Source organism: Loxodonta africana, chromosome 5, assembly GCF_030014295.1.
Source record: "Loxodonta africana isolate mLoxAfr1 chromosome 5, mLoxAfr1.hap2, whole genome shotgun sequence".
NCBI classification, from domain to species: domain Eukaryota; kingdom Metazoa; phylum Chordata; class Mammalia; order Proboscidea; family Elephantidae; genus Loxodonta; species Loxodonta africana.
In genome coordinates, this window is record NC_087346.1 from 43,899,802 (window position 1) to 43,915,970 (window position 16,169).

The 16,169-nt window shown below is 38.1% G+C and overlaps 1 protein-coding gene across 5 annotated transcripts in view; it reads left to right on the forward strand.

Annotated features, from left to right (window-relative positions):
- PPA2 (inorganic pyrophosphatase 2) overlaps nt 1-16,169 on the forward strand; it is a 141,510-nt gene that overhangs the window by 61,129 nt on the left and 64,212 nt on the right. For all 5 annotated transcript variants that reach the window (XR_010322039.1, XR_010322038.1, XM_010590484.3 and 2 more), the window contains one exon: nt 10,774-10,900. Coding sequence is in view for 3 of the 5 variants with exons in the window: in XM_010590484.3 (XP_010588786.2) it covers nt 10,774-10,900 (127 nt within the window). In the remaining 2 variants the exon portion in view is untranslated. The remainder of the gene's footprint in view (nt 1-10,773; nt 10,901-16,169) is intronic.

Genomic DNA, 16,169 nt, shown 5'->3' on the forward strand with positions numbered 1-16,169 from the left:
CTTTAACATTGTAATAATTCTTTCAGTGTCATTCATTGCAGTTTTAAAGTTCTAGAATAAACCTTGGTCATGATATGTTCTTTTTGTATTTTTTGCAGTATTTCTTTTTTTTTTACAGATTTTTTAGCTGTTCATGATGGATTTTGGTCTGAAGTTTTCTCCTCATTTTTTAAAATTGGAGATTATAATTCATACATAAACTTTATCCTTGTAAAGTGTACAATTCTGTGGCTTCTAGTATGTACACAAAGCTGTGCAACCATCACCATTATCTAATTCTGCCTTTGTTTTGGCATGGTTAGACCATATACATTTAATATAATTATCAATTATTGATTTTAAGTTTACCATTTTCTCATTCTTCCCATCTTTTTTTTTTCTTTCCCTGGCCTTTTTTTCCCTTGGCTTAATTTAGTATTTTTAGTGTTTAATTTTATATCTTCTGTTGGCTTATTAGCTATGCCTGACTGTTTTATTTTTTTCAGAGCTTCCTCTAGGGCAGCAGTCAGGAAACTTTTTCTCTAAGAGGCCAGATAGTAAGTATTTGAGACTTGGCCAAGAGCCAAAATTGAAGAAACTTTGTAGGTACTTGAATCAACTCCAAAGGCACTGGGTTTGTATTACAAGAGAGAATCAAAATTCCGTACATTTTTAATTGAGTACAGTTTTTGTCATACCTGTCTACTGATGAAAATATTGGAATTCTTTCGGGGGGAATTTATTTTGTTTAATTGGGATTCAAGTTAGTGTTTCCTATTATCAAAATTGATAGCAAATGTTCATCTGTTAATGTTGATTTATAATAAGATTTAAAAACATTTTATCTTTGAAAATGCCTTTTCACGCAGGTAGGTACTACCATGTACTGATAACAATCCACCAGTCCATGATTTCAATTTTAAGTGTATTTATCAGTTGGAAGGCATTTTTAGAGTTCTTGTTAGATTCTTCTCTAGTTACCTTTTAACATGTTATTACATTGCAGATTAATCACTTCCAATTGAAGGTCATGTGGACGTCATCAATTGCACAGTTAAATGGATTTTGAAATGTGGAAATTTTCTTTGCACTTATATTGAGGTTTGAAAAACGCTACTGGAACTGTAGCTTTGGCTCAGAAAATATATCTGCTGCAATTTGTGTGGAACTATAAATCTCACTTCTGGTTTTAACTTTTGACAGTACAAAGAGTGTATAAAGCAGCTTGACATTCCTTGTGTATCAAACAATGTTCATTGTTTAAATCACAGCACAACTATAGCATAGAAGCTGTTTGCCATGTGTTTTTAGGTATATTTCATTAAGAAACTTCGAGTCTGCAGCAAAAACTAATTTCCAAAGCCATTTGGTAGTTTGCTAATAGTGATTAAGGTGATTCTCCTCATCCAGAAAAATTGCAGCCTTTGTCCTGAGCTAAAAAATATTGCAATAACACTATTGCTACTAAACCATCAAGCTGCTATGTGTTAGACAAGTCAAGATATTCAGCCCATATTTCTGACAGAAATTCACAGGACTGATGATGGTGAAGGTCCAGAAGAGTGAGTGGAATTCCTTTTTGAAACTCTTAGTCCAGTAATGCACGACAGATGTAAATATTATCCACAAAGTATTTGCAGATGCATAATACGGTAAAACTTGTGAAAGCCAAAAATTTTCTAAGGTGGAAACCTGTCAGAGAAGGAAAACTCAAATGCAGTATTTTCCGCTAATAGAGAATGATAGACAAGTGCTAAGATTGTACTCTTTCAAAGAAGGGAAACTTATGAGACCCAAAAAAACAAGGTATTCCTGTCAAGTTCTGGCTGTCAGATTTCACTGTACATTTTTAGAAATACCTTACATTTTCACAAGCCTTGTGTATTTGTCCAACTAAGGTTTTTTGCTCCACATGGATTTTTACTACCATCAGTTATAATGCATCTTGGCAAAATCTACTTAAGATTGTACTGAATTAGTGCTTTCTCAATGTCTGCAAATATTCTCAATGTCTGCAAATACTCTCACCTGTAGTTATTCCACACAGACTGTTCATTTAGGCTGATTCTTCTGTTACTTTAAACTTGGTATTGATGCCTCATATCAACAACAGCTGAGATGTATTGGTAAAATCTGTCGATTCTTTAAGACCGAGGAAAACTCGAAATGGTTTGCCTTGTTTTTTAATTGATTGTTGATGTCGCTACCGGTGTCCTCAATACTTGGAGCAACTGTTCTCGCCTTAATAGCCTTAAACAAGTTTACTGTCCCTGGGCACATTACTTTGGATGCCATAATCAAACATGATTTAATTAACTTGGCCATTGGAAAAAGGCTTTACTTGATTGGCTAACAAATGAGTTACTTGGAAACTTACTTTGGTTGCAGCCACCTTTCATTTTTTATATTTGTGAGCAAATTTCACTGTGATGAGATATTCCATTTTAAATGTTCTGATTTTTCTGTGGCTTTCATGTGAGTTGGGAAGATTTTGATGCTTGCTTAGTCTAATAATATCGAGGTATATTAAATTCTTTTAGCACAGCTATAGAATTAGATGGCTTTGCCATCTAATGCAGTAACAAAAGAACCTCACTTTAAAGTGCCTTAGAAGTGCAACATTCAGATTCCACTTTTTTCTTCATTTCTTACTTTGATTTGGGGAATGTGCACTGATAATTTAAAGAAAAGTCATGTACAGTGACATTCATGGCACTCAAAACACTGTCAAATTATAACTGTGTCTCTGTGATTCACAGTGACCTCTGTTGGCAGTTACTGAACTCTGATACTGTAGCATGAATGCAGGCACAAATGAAATAAATGAGTGAACTTGTCTGTTAGAATAAAATTTTATTATGCTTTTGTTAGGTGCTGTCAAGTCAGTTCCAACTCAGCGACCCTATGTACAACAGAACAAAACACTGCTTGGGTCTGCACCATCCTCAAAATCATTGCTATGTTTGAGCCCATTGTTGTAGCCACTGTGTCAGTCCATCTCATTGAGGGTCATCCTCTCCTTTGTTGACCGTCTGCTTTACTAAGCATGATGTCCTTCTCCAGGGACTGGTCCTTCCTGATAACAAGTACATAGGGCAAACTTTGGCTATTCTCCCTTCTGAAGAGCATTCTGGCTGTACTTCTTCCAAGACAGATTTGTCCGGCAGTCCACGGTATATTCAGTATTCTTTGTCAACACCATAATCCAAATGCATCAATTCTTCTTCAGTCTTCCCTATTCATTGCCCAGCTTTCACGTGCTAATGAGGTGATTGAAAATACAATGGCCTTGGGTCAGGTTCCCTTTAGTCCTCAAGGTGACATTTTTGCTTTTTAACACTTTAAAGAAGTCTTTTGCAGCAGATTTGCCCAATGCAGTATTTGTTTCTTGACTGCTGATTCCATGGGCACTGATTGTAGATCCAAGTAAAATGAAATCCTTAGGAAGTTAAATACTTTCTTTGTTTTTCATGATGTTGCTTATTGGTCCAGTTGTGAGGATTTTTGTTAACTTTATGTTGAGGTGTGATCCATACTGAAGGTTGTGGTCTTTGATGTTCATCAGTGAGTGCTTCAGGTCCTCTTTGCTTTCATCAGACAAGGTTGTGCCATCTGCATATCGAAGGTTGTTTATGAGCCTTCCTCCAATCCTGAAGCCACATTCTTCATATAGCCCAGCTTCTCAGATTATTTGCTCAGCATATAGATTCAATAAGCATGGTGAAAGGATACAACCCTGACACACACCGTTTCTGACTTTAAACCACTCAGTATCCCCTTGTTCTGTTCAAACAACTGCCTCTTGGTCTAAGTACAGGTTCCTCATGAGCGCAATTAAGTGTTCTGGAATTTCCATTCTTTGTAATGTTATCTGTAATTTTTTATAAGCCACACGGTCGAATGCCTTTGCATAGTTAATAAAACACAGGTAAAAATTTCTTTGGTATTGTCTACTTTCAGCCAGGATCCATCTGACATCAGAAATGATATCCCTCGTTCCACGTCATCTTCTGAATCTGGCTTGCATATCTGGCAGTTCTCTGTCAGTGTACAGGTGCAACTGTTTTTGAGTGCTCTTCACCAAAATTTTACTTGTGTATGATGTCATTCGATAATTTCCGCCTTCTGGTTTATCACCTTTCTTTAGAATGACCACAAATAGATGAAACTCCTCTAGTCAGTTGGCCAAATTTTTTGGCATAGATGAGTGAGCACTTCCAGCGTTGCACCTGTTGGTTGAATCATCTCAATTGGTATTCCATCAATTCCTAGAGCCTTGTTTTTCTCCTCCCTTCCATGTAGCTTGGACTTCTTCCTTCAGTACTTTTGGTTCTTGATCATATGCTCCTTCTTGAAATGGTTGAATGTCGACCAGTTCTTTTTGGTACAGTGACTCTATTATTTTCACCTTCTTTTGATTCTTCTTGCGTCATTCAACATTTTGCCCACAGAATCCTTCAATATTGCAGCTCAAGGTTTGTTGTTTTTTTTTTCCAGTTTGAGAAATGCCAAGTATGTTCTTCCCTTTTGACTTGTTAACTTCAGGTCTTTGCACACTTCATTATAATACTTTGTCTTCTTGAGCTGCCCTTTGAAATCTTTTGTTCAGCTCTTTTATTTTGTCTTTTCTTCTGTTCACTTTAGCTACTCTACATTCAAAAGCAAATTTCAGAGTCTCTTCTGACATCCATTTTTTTTCTTTTTTTTCTTCCCTGTCTTTTCAATGAACTTTAGCTTTCTTCATGCACGATGTCCTTCCACAGCTCACCTGGTCTTCAGTCATAAGTGTTCAGTGCATCAGATTTATTCTTGAGTTGTTGTTGTTGTTGTTAGGTACCGTCGAGTTGGTTCCGACTCAGCGCAACCCTATACACAACAGAACAAAACACTTCCCAGTCCCGCGCCATCCTTACAATCGTTGTTATGCTTGAGCTCATTGTTGCAGCCACTGTGTCAATCCACCTCGTTGAGGGTCTTCCTCTTTTCTGCTGACCTGTACTCTGCCAAGCCTGATGTCCTTCTCCAGGGACTCATCCCTCCTGACAACATGTGCAAAGTATGTAAGACGCAGTCTCGCCGTCCTTGCTTCTAAGGAGCATTCTGGTTGTACTTCCTCCAAGACAGATTTGTTCATTCTTTTGGCGGTCCATGGTATATTCAGTATTCTTCGCCAACACCACAATTCAAAGGCGTCAGCTCTTCTTCAGCCTTCGTTATTCATTGTCCAGCTTTCACATGCATATGATGCCATTGAAAATGCCCTGGCTTGGGTCAGGCGCACCTTATCCTTCAGGGTAACATCTTTGCTCTTCAATACTTTGAAGAGGTCCTTTGCAGCAGATTTGCCCAAGGCAATGCATCTTTTCATTTCTTGACTGCTGTTTCCATGGCTGTTGATTGTGGATCCCAGTAAAATGAAATCCTTGACAACTTCAGTCTTTTCTCCGTTTATCATGCTGTTGCTTATTGGTCCAGTTGTGAGGATTTTTGTTTTCTTTATGTTGAGGTGTAATCCATACTGAAAGCTGTGGTCTTTGATCTTCATTAGTAAGTGCTTGAAGTCCTCTTCACTTTCAGCAAGCAAGGTTGTGTCATCTGCATAACGCAGGTTGTTAATGAGTTTTCCTCCAATCTTGATGCCCCGTTCTTCTTCATGTAGTCCAGCTTCTCGTACTATTTGTTCAGCATACAGATTAAATAGGTATGCTGAAAGAATACAACCCTGACGCACACCTTTCCTGACTGAACCAATGAGTATCCCCTTGTTCTGTCCGAACAACTGCTTCTTGATCTATGTAAAGGTTCCTCATGAGCACAATTAAGTGTTCTGGAATTCCCATTCTTCACAGTGTTATCCATTGCTTGTTCTGATTCACACAGTCAAATGCCTTTGCATAATCAGTAAAACACAGGTAAACATCCTTATGGTATTCTCTGCTTTCTGCCAGGATCCATCTGACATCAGCAATAATATCCCTGGTTCCACATCCTCTTCTGAAACTGGCCTGAATTTCTGGCAGTTCCCTGTCGATATACTGCTGTAGCCATTTTTGAATGATCTGCAGTGGAATTTTGCTTGCGTGTGATATTAATGATATTGTCCTATAATTTCCCCATTCGGTTGGATCACTTTTCTTGGGAATAGGCATAAATATGGATCTCTTCCAATCAGTTGGCCAGGAAGCTGTCTTCCATATTTCTTGGCATAGACGAGTGAGCACCTCCAGCGCTGCATCTGTTTGTTGAAACATTTCAGTTGATATTCCACTAATTCCTGGAGCCTTGTTTTTCGCCACTGCCTTCAGAGTAGCTTGGACTTCTTCCTTCAGTACCATCAGTTCCTGATCATATGCCACCTCTTGAAATGGTTGAATATCAACTAATTCTTTTTGGTATAATGACTTTGTGTATTCCTTCCATATTCTTTTGATGCTTCCTGCATCATTTAATATTTTCCCCATGGAATTCTTCACTATTGCAACTCAAGGCCTGAATTTTTTCGTCAGTTCTTTCAGCTTGAGAAACGCCAAGCGTATTCTTCCCTCCTGGTTTTCCATCTCCAGCTCTTTGCACATGTCATTATAATACTTTATTTTGTCTTCTCAAGAGGCCCTTTGAAATCTTCAGTTCTTTTACTTCATCAATTCTTCCTTTTGCTTTAGCAGCTCGACGCTCAAGAGCAAGTTTCAGAGACTCCTCTGACATCCACCTTGGTCTTTTCTTTCCCTCCTCTCTTTTCAGTGACCACTTGCTTTGTTCATGGATGATGGTCCTTGATGTCATTCCACAACTTATCTGGTCTTCGGTCACTAGTGTTCAATACGTCAAACCTATTCTTTAGATGGTCTCTAAATTCAGGTGGGATATACTCGAGGTCATATTTTGGCTCTCATGGACTTACTCTGATTTTCTTCAGTTTCAGCTTGACCTTGCGTGTGAGCAATTGATGATCTGTTCTACAGTCGGCCCCTGGCCTTGTTCTGACTGATGATACTGAGCTTTTCCATCGTCTCTTTCCACAGATGTAGTCAATTTGATTTCTGTGTGTTCCATCTGGTGAGTTCCATGTGTATAGTCACCGTTTATGTTGGTGAAAGAAGGTATTTGCAATGAAGAAGTTGTTGGTCTTGCAAAATTCTATCATTTGATCTCTGGCATTGTTTCTATCACCAAGGCCATATTTTCCAACTACTGATCCTTCTTTGTTTCCAACTTTTGCATTCCAATCGCCGGTAATTATCAATGCATCTTGATTGCATGTTCAATCAATTTTGGACCGCAGCAGCTGATAAATATCTTCTATTTCTTCATCTTTGGCCCTAGTGGTTGGTGCGTAAATTTGAATAATAGTCGTATTAACTGGTCTTCCTTGTAGGCGTATGGATATTATCCTATCACTGACAGCGTTGTACTTCAGGATAGATCTTGAAACGTTCTTTTTGACGATGAATGCAACACCATTCCTCTTCGAGTTGTCGTTCCCGTCATAGTAGACTATATGATTGTCCAATTCAAAATGGCCAATACCAGTCCATTTCAGCTCATTAATGCCTGGGATATCGATGTTTATGCATTCCATTTCATTTTTGACGATTTCCAATTTTCCCAGATTCATGCTTCATACATCCCAGGTTCCGATTATTAATGGATGTTTGCAGCTGTTTTTCTCATTTTGAGACATGCCACATCAGCAAATGAAGGTCCCGGAAGCTTTAGTCCATCCACGTCATTAAGGTCAACTCTACTTTGAGGAAGCAGGTCTTCCCCAGTCATCTTTTGAGTGCCTTCCAACCTGGGGGGCTCATCTTCCAGCAGTATATCAGACAGTGTTCTGCTGGTATTCATAAGGTTTTCACTGGCTAATGCTTTTCAGAAGCAGACTGCCAGGTCTTTCTTTCTAGTCTTTCTTAGTCTGGACACTCAGCTGAAACCTGTCCCCCGTGGGCGACCCTGCGGTGTCTGAATACCGGTGGCATAGCTTCCAGCATCAGAGCAACACACAACCACCCACAGTACGACAAACTGACAGACATGTGGGGGTTATTCTTGAGATGGTCTCTAAATTGAAATGGGATATACCCAAGGTTGTACTTTGGCTGTCATGAATTTAATTTTCTTCAGTTTCAACTTAAATTTGCATGTGAGCAATTGATGGTCTGTTCTGCAGTAGGCCCCTGTTAGAATAAAACTTTATTTATGGAAATCAAAATTTGAATTTCACATAGTTTTCATGTGTCAAGAAATTTTAAGTATTTTTTAAGTTTTCAATGATGTAAATAGTCTTAGTTCAAAACAGATTTGGCCAGCACGTTATAGTTTGCTGATCCCTGCTCTTGGGTATACAATGTGTATCTTTAATGTACCTGCCTTAAAATAACATATAATTTATGAACCTTATAAGAATTTTTATAATTTATGAACCTTATAAGAATTTTTCTTTTTTTCTATAAGAATAAACTTTTATGGCCCCATTTTGTGTCTTTGTTGTAATGTCTTGTACTTCTCCTTATAAACCCCACTAGAGATTATTATTTTTGCTTTAAACAATTATATTTTAAGGAAATTTAAAAAAACGAACGTTTCTTACACTTACCCACAGTTACCAATTCTAACATTTTTCATTCATTTGTGTAAATCTAAATTACTATCTGCTGTCATTTTCCTTCAGCCTGAAGAACTTCCTTTAACATTTCTTATAGTGCAATTCTGTTGATAACTTCTTTTAGATTTTGAACAAACTTAATTTTTGAAGCATATATTAGTGGGATATAAAATTCTAGTAAGCCCAGTAATACAGTAAGTTCCAGGTTATGAATGTCCAACTTACAGGCAACTTGTACTTGCCCTTTAATGTTATATAAATTTGCCTTCACTTTGAAATGGTTGATCCAACCCCGACTCAAAACAAATTCTTCATCACAATCACCTTCATTTGCTGCATGTGCAGCATTTAGATCTTTGAGAAAGCTTTGAGCCTTTTCTTGTACTAAACCCAAAAAAGCAAACCCACTGTCTTTGAGTCAATTCCAACTCATAGCGACCGTTAGGGTTACAAGACTGTGAATCTCTATAGAAGCGGTCTGCCACACTTTTCTCCCGAAGAGCCACTGGTGGTTAGTAAGGCTAAATAAGAACCGTATGCACCTGTTCTGACTTATCTACAAATTCTTAAAGACACACTTAGGAACAGATAGCCTTTGTAACCTGGGGACTGCCTGTATTTTCTTTCAGTACTTTAAAGATTTCATTCCTTTGTTTTTTGGCTTATATTGTTTCTCATGAGAAATCAGCTGTCATTCTTATCTTTGTGCCCATATTGATAATCTTTGTTTTCCTTTGTCTGCCTTTAAGATTTTCTATCAATGGTTTTTAGGAATTTGATTATGATATTCCTCTTTCATTTTTTTTGGTGGAGGCTTTTTGAGTTTCCTCAGTCTGTTTATAGTTTTCACCAAATTTGGGAAATTTTCAGACATGATTTCTTGAAATATTTTTCTGCCTCCTCCTTTTCTTTCTGGAACTCCAGTTATGCATAAGTTAGATTTTTTGCTTCATGTCGCCTACGGGTCATTGAGGTTATTCATTTCTTTTTAGGCTTTTTGTCTCTGTGCTTCAATTTAAGTTACTAAATGCTGTGTCTTCAAGTGTATTGATCTTTTCTGTAGTGCCTATTCTGTTGTTAAGCCAATCTAGTCGATTTTTTTATTTCAGATATTGTATTTTTTCAGCTGTGAAAGTTCTCTTTGGTTCTTTTTTGTATCTTCCCCTTCTCTTTATGTTCCTCTTTTTCTTTAAGTCTTTGAGCATCTTTATAATAGTTATTTTAAAGTCCTTGTCTGTTAATTCTGTTATGTTTGTCACTTTTTTTCCCTTCTCTTGTTTAGGGGTTACATTTTCCAGCTTCTAGACAGGACTCTAGATGTTGTGAATGTTATTGATTGCCTAGATTTTGTTGTCATCCTTTAAAGAATGTTGGTTTTTGCAGGTAGTTAAGTTACTCTCAGATCAGCTTGATCCTGTCCAGGAATCTTTTAGAACTGTGTTCGGGCAGGTTTAGAGTAACATTTACTCGAGGACTGGTTTAGTTCTGCCACTAAGGCGTGACTCTCTCGGCTGCCTGTCGAATGCCCGTCATGTTAAATGAGGTTTTCCTGGTTGTCAGATCTCTGTTTGTAGCTCTCTGGTAGTTATTATTTGCTCAAACCTACAGGGTTTCACCCTGTGCATGTACAGCTTAGTATTTGATCAGTGACCCAAAGGAACCCCTATTTAGATTTTTGGAGTTCTTTTCTCTGTGATGGTCCCTCATCTCCAATAATCTATCCCACATATTCCAGCTACCTTGTCCTCTGTTTTTGACTCCTCACCTCAGTGAAACCCCTGTGCTCTTCTTTGTTTCCCTTTCTCTGGTCTGGAAAGCGTGTCAAGCTCAAAGCCAGGGCAATCACAGGGCTCTCATTAATTTTCTTCTCTCAGTGGCCACAATTCTGCACTGCCTGCTGTTTGATGTCTGAAAGAGTGATTTTGTATATTTTATCCAGCTTTCTAGTTGTTTACAAGGGCTAGTCACTTATCAGTAATTCCATCATGGGTGGAAGTTGAAGTCCTGAGACACTTAATTCTGAAAGGGATATTGCAAGGCAGGTTTTATGGCTATTTTTATATTATTGTTAATTGTTAAAGCTTTGTTAAATTTCAGTCTATTGTGCTTTTAATCTTTCATACAAGTTTTTATGATGTATGAATAAACTTTTCCAAAACCTCCCAAATACTGAATTTCTTTTCTCTTTAAAGGTTTTTTCTCGTGGAGAGGTTATCCCTGTGAAGATCCTTGGAATTTTGGCTCTTATTGATGAAGGTGAAACAGATTGGAAATTAATTGCTATCAGTGTGAATGATCCTGAAGCCTCAAAGATTCATGGTAAGGCTAGAAAACAGAAGCAAATCAATGTTTCATTAGGATTTTTAGAATTTGAAAGGGGCTCATTGCTTATATATTTGGGAGTTAAATTTTATGTTTTGTTTTCTATTGTGTTTCCAGGAATCTAACATGATTGTGTCTAAGTTGTGTCATATTGATAGGAGGAACAGGAGAGAAAGATGTAGACAAATGATTTCAGACTAAGAAAGTACACTTTGGGTTATTGACACCATTTTCAAGTATTTATTGACTTTAAAAGACTTGGTTTATTATTTGTGTTCTTTCTTCCCTTCCCTTCCTCTTCCTCTATCCCTCCCTCTTCCTTCCTCTTGCCGTCTTGCCCACCTACCCCTCTCTTCCTCCCTTTTATACTTTCATCCTTCCTTCCTCTCTCCTTCCTTGAATGGATTGTGATGACCTAACTGGGAATTGTGAGTTTTCAAAGCATACCTGGACTAGGAATGAAAGCATATAATACTAGCACTTTCACCCTGAAATCTTACTTTTGTTCATGTGAGCAATTAGAGGCGGGGCTGGTGGGACTAAGGAAAATGTTCATCAAGGACATAGCTGTTTCTATACCTAGTTTTTCTCTTATGCTAAAGAAAGTAAAAATAACTGCCCTCTGACAAAATTTTGGTGTCCCAGAAATTTAAGTTCTGGACATAGCATGGCATGAAGAGTTGATTTTCTTTAGAGTCAGACAGACTTCAGTTTGAGTTCTGGCTGTGCTACTTCCTGAGTGTCATCAGGTGTATCATTTAACCTTTCTAAATTCCAGTTTTCTCATCTATAAATGGAGATAATAATGCCTACTGGTAAGGTTTTTGGGCATAGATGATTTATTTAAAGCATCTGCCTTTCACATATCAGGTGTTGAATATATGGCAGCTATTATTATTCTTTGACCATTCCCCCCGCCCTTTTTTTTTTTTTTTTAATAACCTTTTCCCTTTCCATTTCATCCTGAATTGTTTGGGATCCTGGTGCCTTCTAGACTTCAGTTCTCATCTAAACTGGAAAATATATCATTTGTGAGTTGACTGAAATTCCTTAACACTTACGTGTTGACTTCTTTTAGTTTATATGCATGTAGTACCTTTCTTTACACATGGACCAGCAAGAGGGATTTTTTTCCCAGTCTTTTGCATGTATTTGAAAAAGGGAACGTTCGATGAATGCATCTAACCTCAGAATCAAAACTTAAAGATGAAAACTACAGTTACGAGACTTGAATCCATAAACCATGTTTCTCACCTGTCTCGTTATTTTAATCAGGATTTGCTTATCTTCATAGTTCTCATACATACATAAAAATAGTAAATATTATCAAGTTTTTTATTTATTTTTTAGTACCTTAACTCTCCTCAAATGAAAGTTGATATGGTGGTGCAATAGCCAGCCAAAACGAACCATGCAGCTCATTCATTTGTGATGTGGTGCACAGAAGCCTTGGAACACTACTGAAGTATGCCCCTTTTAACTGGAAGTAGGAGAAGCTGAGAGCCTGAATGAAACTCGTCTTTAGGTGGAATTAGCTAGACACTGCTGAAACCTGATTTGACGTTTTTAACTATCTACCATATGCCAAGCACTGGTGCCTGCTCTAGTAGGTACTGTTGACCCTAATTTAGAAGATGCTCAGAGGATTTTTAGTGACTTGTCCAAGTTTGCATATCCAGTAAATAGTAGAAAAACGGTCTGAACCGATTTGTTTGATTCTAAAATCTGTTGTTCACATATGATACTATTATACTAAGCAAAAAAAAAAAAAAAAGTCAAACCAAAACCGGTTGCCATTGAGTTGATTCTGACTTACAGTGACCTCATGTGTTTCATAATAGAACTATGCTCTTGTAAAAACAGCTTGAGGGTGATGTCTGACCTCCTCTAACTTCACAAGTGGGGAGGAGAACCAAGATTAAAAGCCCCAAGGCTGATTCCTATGAGGCACGGGTCAGACATACCGCCTCTCTCCACCATCTTTGCCAATTCTGACACCAACCATCCCTACCACAGCACACTCTACTTTTCTGCTGGTTCAGTAATTCATGGCAGCGGCCACCCAGAACTCATGAACAACACTCATGATTATGGGCTTTGTTAGGGAAGTAACAGTTACAATTCAGGCTCAGGAACACTCAGGATACAGTTCTTCTGTCAGGACGGCCTCTTCCCAACTGCACTGGCAGGCATGCCTCTCCCTGATCCTCAGTGTCTGCCAGAGGCACTCAGCTTTCTTTCTCCATGGGCCGGGAAGCCCACTGTGCCGTCTCCTGCTGCCAGTTCTCTGCTGCTGGTCTGTCCTTCCTTGGTGATGGCTGATTCCTCTTCTGTGTTCTGGAATTGACTCTCTTTTAAGGCAAAACTGACCAGTCCCCTTGCTAGGCCACAGTTAACCCTATCACACAATCACCTGGGTGGAAGTTACAAGATCATGGCTAGAAAGGCCACACACAAAAGTAATTAATCGCACCCAGCTCCATGGGGTTTTCAATGGCAATGATATTTTTCTAAGCAGATCACTAGGCTATCACTCCGGTGTACCTCTGGGTGGATTTGAACTGCCATCATTTTGGTCAGTAGCCAAGTGCTTAAGTGTTTGCATAACCCAGGGACTGCCTGAGCAAGTCATACTTTATTCTGGTAGTTTGTATTTGTAACTAGGAGTATTGTGACTAGATAACATAAGCTTATGTGCCGTATTCCTTCTTGAGTTTCCTGAAGGATAGAATAAAAAAATTAACTCTCTTTTCACTTTATATCTGTTGTGTACCCAGATTGGAGATGACTTTGCACCTTGAGCATCTTTCTAAATTTCTTTTGTCTGTGCTTGTGTAGGAGCCCTGGTGCCACAGTGGTTAAGCATTTTGCTGCTTACCAAAATGTCGGCAGTTTGAATCCTCCAGCCACTCCTTGAGAACCCTGTGGGGCAGTTCTACTCTGTCCTATGGGGTCACTGTGAGTTGGAATTGATAGCATTGGGTTTTTTTTTTTGCGGGGGGAGGGTATAAAGACACATGCAGAAATACAGAAGCCAGTTGCTGATTTAGGTTGAAAAGAAATCATTAGACTAGGTTTTTTTTGTTGTTTTTTTTTTGAAGTAATTTTTTTATTTTCTTGAGAGTATACACAACAGAACATACACCAGTTCAACAGTTGCTACATGTACCATTTAGCAACACTGATTAAATTATTTGAATTAGATGAACGTTCCCATCCTCCTTTTCTGAGTTGTTCCTCCTCCATTAACATAAATTCACTGCCCCCTAAGGTTCATACCTTTCAAGTTGCGGTTATCAGTTTGATCCCATGTAGACCATACTGTTCAAGACAGAAATTTTTTACTAGTTAAGCTAAACCACTGTTTAGTTTTAAGAAGACTTCAGGGGATATTTTTGGTTTAAGGTTTAAAGATTATCTCAGGGCAGTAGTTTCAGGGGTTCATCCAACCTTCATGGCTCCAGGAAGTCTGGAGTCCCTGAGAATTTGAAATTCTGTTCTGCATTTTCCCTCTTTTGATCAGGATTCTTCTATAGAATCTTTGATCAAAATGTTCAGTAATGGTAGCCAGGCACTATCCATCCAGTTCTTCTGGTGTCATGGCAGTGGAGGCAGTTGTTGATAGAGGCAATTAGCCATACACTCCATATCCTCCTCTTATTCCTGACACTCCTTCTTCATCTGTTCCAGATGAATAGGGAGCAATTGTGTCTTGGATGGCTGTTTGCAAGCATTTAAGACTCCAGACACTACACACTGAACTAGAAGGTAGAACAGAGGCACTAAACTTGCTATTAGACCAATTAACTGGGATGTCCCATGAAACTATGACCCTAAACCTCCAGACCGAGAAACCAAATCCCATGAGATATGTGGTTGTACTTAATCAGCCTCAGCAGCTACTCTTTCTTTCTTTTTTGGTCATGTAAACATATCTATCACACAACTTCTGCCAATTCAGCTTTTGGCAGGTATACACCTTGTTGACAGCAAGTACAGTAATTGACTGTGCAACCCTTCCTTTAATCCATGTGATATTTCCATCACCCTTAACCTGCTCTTTCCTCACCCTTTCTTTCCTGGTAATCACTAATAAACCTTGTTCTCTATGCATGTGCCTTTTCTTATAAGTGAAGTCATACAATATTGTCCATTTTTTGTGTGTGTGATTGAGTTATTTTACTCAGCATAATGACTTCCAGCTTCATCCATACTGTGGCATGTATCAAGTCTTCGTTTCTCCTACTGACTGAGTAGTATTCCATTGTACCACGTTTTATTTACCCATCCATCTGTTGATGGGCATTTAGATTCTTTCCACCTTAGACTTGGTTTTGAACTGGGGAAAAAAAAAAAAAGACTTTTTTTCCGTTCCATTAAAAGGGAACACATATTCCTTTACCATGAAAAATACAACAAAGCTTCTTCATGATACATTTTTAAAATCTGAAAAGACTGGTATTTTTGTTATTGTCGTGTTTTGCTCTGAAATGGTATGCTGATGTTGTGCTTTGCATTTATTTCAGAATGAGTAGGGGTTTAGGGGAAAATGGACATTGTTTAAGAATATTTGCATATTCAACTGGTTAGTGTTGTACGTATTCTTACATATCTAGATTTTGTAAAAGAAGTTCTGTAGTTTTAAGATTTATATTTTTTTCCTTTACTATGTTTCATTCTTTTTTTTCTATGCATTATCGTAATATATCTCACACGTCTTTATTAGGTTTCCTTCTATCTTCTCTCTTACTTTAAAATGTCCCTAGGGCAAAAAATATATATATATATATTAGGCACAAATTGAAAGGCAGAAGAAATTATAGTATAAATGCTTTTTATCACAAATCATGGGATACTCGTTAGCCCTATGGAGTACCCTTTTTTTCTTTTTTCTTTTTCATTTTGAACTCAGCTTTTTTTTTTTTTTTTTTTGACTTGTATTTACCGTATGAGGAAACCCTGGTGGCATAGTGGTTAAGTGCTACAGCTGCTAACCAAAAGGTCGGCAGTTCGAATCCACCAGGTGCTCCTTGGAAACTCTATGGGGGCAGTTCTGCTATGTCCTATAGGGTCGCTATGAGTCAGGATCGACTCGACAGCAGTGGGTTTTACCGTATGAGTCAGCCATCATCCAGTTTTTCTCTCAAAAGTTTTACTCAAAAGGTAGAATTTCTGTTGTCCTGATGCTGAAGCAACTCTTAATGGACAGAAATTCTGAACTACTTTTTCTTCTAAAGTCCTTAGACTGGTCCGTTCTCATTAGTTG